This window comes from Sorex araneus, chromosome 2 (assembly GCF_027595985.1).
Source record: "Sorex araneus isolate mSorAra2 chromosome 2, mSorAra2.pri, whole genome shotgun sequence".
In the NCBI taxonomy this organism is placed as follows: Eukaryota; Metazoa; Chordata; class Mammalia; order Eulipotyphla; family Soricidae; genus Sorex; species Sorex araneus.
In genome coordinates this window covers 139,766,386-139,771,916 of record NC_073303.1, presented here as the reverse complement: position 1 = coordinate 139,771,916, position 5,531 = coordinate 139,766,386, and the positions used below count along the sequence as shown (strand labels likewise).

The window sequence follows — 5,531 nt, the reverse complement described above, 5'->3', positions numbered from 1 at the left end:
TTGACTGAAACCCATTCATGAATAACCATGTAACTGTGTATCTCATGGCAATTCAATGAAAAAATACATAAATAAAATGACCATAACTTATAAAAATAATAAATTATATCCTAGAGATATATAATAGAACCAAGTCAAGGATATGGCACAGTCTCTGATAGCAGAAACAATTGTTTTTATGAGCTCAGGTAATACAGAGAGACAACTTGGTAGAATTCCTCCAAGGACTGAAAGGAGACAAGAGGAAACAAAGGGTCACAATCTCTGACATCATGATCTTCACATCTAGCTGGACTCTTTCTAGTCCCAACTTTCTCCTCAGGAATGGCCTTACATAGTCTCTTCTCGAAAGTATTATCTGACCACATAAATCTTATGTTGCTAATTACAATCTCTCATTGCACTTTGAATTTCTTCTTAGTAATATCATGTCCTTTATTCATTAACATATCAAATATTAATTAATGGGCGTGTTTTGATTTGTGGACACACCTGGCTTCTTTCTGGCTATTTGCTCAGGTATCATTCCTGGCAGTGTTTGGGAACACTAAATGGTGCTGGGGATTGGACCTAAGTCAGCTGTGTGCAGGACAAACACCTAGCTACTGTCCCATCTCTCCAGCCTCTGACTTGTGTAAGCTGCATGAACTCAGATAGTATTTTTCAGATTTTATCACTGAATGCCTGGTCCTTAAAATGCTTAATAAATATTGAAGGATGAAGCCAAAGCAATAGTACAGCAGGTAGAGCATTTGTTTTACATGTGACCTGACCTGGGTTTGATCCCTGGCACCCCATATGCTGTCCCAAGCCCTGCCAAAAGTGATCTCTGAGCACAAAGCCAGGAGTAATCCCAGAGCAATGCCAAATGTGGCACAAGAAACAAAAATAAGTGAATAAACATGGAATGAAGAAGGGAGATAAAGTTAACTCACTTATATCAATGTAAATGAAAACCAATTTTTTCAAGGAAGAGCTCCTTGAAAAAACAAAGAAAAGAAAGACAAAAGAAAAGGCAAACATCTGTCTTACCATCATGTTCTCAGGTAAGGAATCAGGTCTGTCCATCAGGTAATCAGAGAACATTTTTAAATGAAAAGAGGGCCAGAGGGATAAGGTAACATGCTTGCCTTGCACACAGTGACCCGTGTCTGATTCCTGGCACCACTTACGGTCCTCTAAGCACTGCCTGAACAGTCAGAGCAAGTGCTGAGCATAGCCAAGTGTGGCCCCCAAAACAAAAAACAAAAAAAAAGTGGAGGAATGGCCTGTGCAGTTCTGGCGGCCATTGACATGAGTATCTGTGTCTGTTATCTTTGAAGTCTCTTCTCTCTCCTGACAGAGAAGGAGAGTCCCCTGCAGAATAGTTCTTAGATGGTTTTCTGCTCATGAGGCTGTGCAATTGGAAGCTCATGTTTTGATTTCATGTTCTAGAGAAAATCTTCAATGATAAGCACAGCCACTGTGCTTAACTCTCTTTGTTAAAATAAAACAAGAATGACATTGAAAGTGACAGCAGTTAGAATCCCCCTTTGAGAGCCCAAGAACCTACTTCCTAGCCCTGGATTTCAAGTGTTTAGTCAACAATACAATGATTCTTTGTTAGAACTAGAGCCTGGTCATAGATTGGAGGCTTCTTGGTGCCAAATTTAGCAATCATTAAGATAGGGTAACATTAAAAGGTAGCCAAATAAAACTCTTAACTTTATACCTTGAAAAGAGAAAATCAAAATGGTGTTATTTCTGATTCAAGTTTCTGATGCTAAATATACTATAAAATGTCACTCAGGGGGGCAAGCTGCCCTTTCCCTTCACAGGGAAGTGACATCTTACACATCTTCACATTAGGCTCTTGGTGAAATACTTGGTGAAAATACTTGGGTCATTTAGCAGCAGCAAGATTCATTCAAGTGAAGTGGGCATTTCTGTACCAGTCTCAACACTCCACCCTCCAATAGAGAAACAGTCAGGAGAAAAGAGCACCAGGAATCCTGTGAAGATGCAAGTTTTCTACTCTTTAAAATGATTGTTTGGGGGCTGGAGCGATAGCACAGCGGGTAGGGCGTTTGCCTTACTGGCGGCCAACCCAGGTTTAATTCCCAGCATTCCATATGGTCCCAGAGCACCGCCAGGAGTGATTCCTGAGTGCAGAGCCAGGAGTAATCCCTGAGCATAGCCGGGTGTGACCCAAAAAGCTGAAAAACCAAAAACAAACAAAAAAATAAAATGATTGTTTTGTTAGTTGCCATCCCCATGATGCTTGGGGACCAATAGGGCTACTCTCAGTAATGTTTGGGGTGGAGGGTAAGGGATTGGGGGACATGGGGAGCTGGGGATGAAATCCGGGGCCTTGAACATACAACATGTGCTTCACTTCTTAAGGCACAACCCAGATCCTATTTTCTTTAAACATGGAACTACTGGTGGCAAACATTTTGGCCATAGTCAGAATGTAGTTATTTACAAACAACTACATTTACCCTTCAATCCACTCCTAAGTGAATTAAAACTTCATAACTTATTCAACCCAGATTTATATATACATAAGACATTAAATGCATGAAAACCTGGATGGGTATTATTACTGCTGTTATATATAACAGCAGTTACATATAATTATATTAATTGTAGTAACATCACCTTCATTACCAAACTCTTCTCTCTCACAATATGTGGTTATCTATCTGATCAGCTTTCTTCTTCATTTTTATTTTCTTGCACTCAGAGCCTTTGGATTACTGCTTTATTTATGTCTGCATTCTCTTGGTAGCAAAAAAAAGCCAAGGAGAAGATTGAGGCAAAGCATTCGGAAAGCTTCCTTTCTGGAATCTGGCCAACAATAGCTGGTGAGCTTGCCTCCTCTTGATGCTCGGCCCAGACATGAGTCCCGCCACAGCAACATCTCCAAGACTCCACTGTTTCTCCCAGTCATGCAGCACAGACCCCAGAGGGTTTTGTTCTGTTCTTCCACTGCCAACGCTCACATGCATAGGCGTGATGGACAGAAGGGACAGCACTTGTCTCTGCATTGGTGAGAATCTCAAAGCACAGCTAGGAAAGGAGTAGAGAGGGATATTCCCTGGACTACCCCTATTAAACCCCTATTAAAGAAGGACCTTAAAGGGCAGCAAATGCTGCCCTAGCCCATGTGCTGCTTGTGTATACGTGGCCGAGCACATGTAGTGCCTGAGCACATGTGTCACTCGCATCTCCCCTCTTGAGATGTGTGCTTTCATGCTTTCCTATCTAACTGCTGGGATGTGTGTAGGGGCTCTCTCCACCCTTGGAGAAGCCCATGGTCTCTCTTGAATGTATTACTCTGTCTCGCTTACTTTCTCCCACTTCCTCTCCCACTTTCTCTTCCTCCTCCCCTTCAAAAACCCTCCAAATAAGGGGGCTGGAGTGATAGCACAGCGGGTAGGGCGTTTGCCTTGCACGCGGCCGACCCGGGTTCGATTCCCAGCATCCCATATGGTCCCCTGAGCACCGCCAGGGGTAATTCCTGAGTGCAGAGCCAGGAGTGACCCTTGTGCATCGCCAGGTGTGACCCAAAAAAAAAAAAAAAAAAAAACTCCAAATAAAATCTGTTTTACTTCACTGCTTGTCTGCTCCTAAAATTCTTCTCTGTGAGCGAGACCTGAGTAACCCTGGGTCCCAGGTGGCAGGGGCAGATTGAAAGTGACTGTCTTTCCTCCCGACTCACGTGAGCCACCCGTGGGGTCCACCTACATCATGGTTACATCCCTAGAATGAAAAAATAAAGATCCACAAAAAAAAAAAAAAGAAGGACCTTAGTGTGTGTGTATATATATATATTTTTTCTTTTTTTCTTTTTTTTTTCCATTTAGGGGGTGGGTGGGGATTGAACCCAGGGCTTCACACATACCGGGCAAGTGCTCTGCCAAGCCATATCCTCACCAACCTAGAGTCCTGTACAAGACATGTCCAACACAACTGGAGCGATTCCCTTGATGCAGTAGGGGTTCCGAGAAGGTCTCGCTTGTTTTAGTTCCCTGTACATACTTGGTGTTATAAGAACAAGTTAATCTTATTGAAAGGTTCCATTTCCTAGAACGCACAGACACAGGGTTCCAGGTAATGGCTGGAGGCCTTGTGTGTGTGTTACCTTTCTAGACATGGGCTTTAAGAAACAACTTCCCCCCACGCCTCCACACGGCCTATGCATGCACAAGATTTCCTACAAACGAGATGCCTCATGAGATCCAGTTTCCCCTTGGAAAACACTGAGAAAGAGGAAGCCAGCCCATGCTGCGAAAAATCTGTTTGGGTTGCTTTGATGGTGCCACATCCTGACCTCCACGGAAGGAACCACTACATGGAAAGAGGCAGCGGGGCCAGCACACGAGGATGGCTTACCGGCCCGAGAGCAGCAGGGACAGGCAGTCGATGGGCGTCTCGCCCTCCACAGCATAGGTCTGCTCGGCAGCCAGAGTCAAGACCTGCTCCTTACAGCAGTAAACAATCTCTCTGTAGGCCTGCAGGGGTACCTGCAGGGGCAGGTACAGAGTCCTGTAGAGGCGATCGAACTCGTCAGAGAGCCTGTTCTGGCGCAGGCGATAGAGCAGGTAGACCAGCTGGAACAGGCAGGCCCCGGCCAGCAGGCAGCTCCAGAGGACGATGTCCAGGCCACAGGTGTCCAACCAGCCCCACAACACACAGCACAGGTAGCCTGTGCCCAGGAACCCAAAGACATAGAAGCAACCGAACACCCCGCTGCCCCCCATGAAACCCAGAAGCAAAAAGCAGTTGGCCAGGTGGTAGACAGCCCCTTCCACATCCTGCTTCCAGATATTGCACACGGGCCCCTGCCGGAGGAGCTGGCCCAGGAGACCACGGTTGTCACTCATCCTTTGGGGAGTGTGTGTGAGGGGTGTCTCCGAGCCTTGTCAGGTCCTCATACTGCTCTCGCACAGGAAGTTCGGCAAATGGAGTAACCTACTCTCCCAGATGTGCTCCTCACCTCCGGCTTCTCACCTGCAGCTCTGCCTTTCCTAGGAGGAAAGCTCCCGGGAGCGATGAGACTGAACAGCAGAGCATGGCCCACGGCACGGAGAACCAAGCGATTTTCACCCCCACTCCCCTTAGCAGAGCCCTGGCGCTCCAAGCAGAGCGCTCCGTGGCTCTAAGTTTCTTCTGACAGTTCTCAAAGTTGGGTCTTGGCAGAAAACCTCACAGGATCCCAAAGAGAAACTAAGCAGACAGACCGGAAAACTTGCGCCGTGAGGGCTAAGACGGCCACATCCTGCTCTCTGCTGTGCCGGCACGGAGTGAGGAGAGCCCTGCAGTCAGGCACACTTGTGTTCCATTTGGAATGCGCCTCGCTTGGCACCGGAAGAAAGGGTGACCCCAGATGGATACCATGTTTGGAATTGGAATCCAAGAGGTACTGGCAGTGAGAAAAAACAGAGCAGGCACACAGGCAAGCTGGCAGAGCACTTAACATACCTCCCCAGAGGGCAAGATAAGACTCAGGCAAGAGAAGGGGTGGAGGGAAGAGGAGTGGGAGACGA

General features: G+C 46.3%; 1 protein-coding gene across 1 annotated transcript in view; it reads right to left on the bottom strand.

Moving 5' to 3' along the window:
- POPDC2 (popeye domain containing 2) overlaps positions 1–5,251 on the bottom strand; it is a 20,056-nt gene extending 14,805 nt beyond the window's left edge. The window contains exon 1 of the mRNA XM_055126567.1: positions 4,378–5,251. Within this exon, the coding sequence (XP_054982542.1) occupies positions 4,378–4,868 (491 nt within the window). The 5' untranslated portion in view covers positions 4,869–5,251. The remainder of the gene's footprint in view (positions 1–4,377) is intronic.
- Positions 5,252–5,531: the final 280 nt, after the last annotated feature.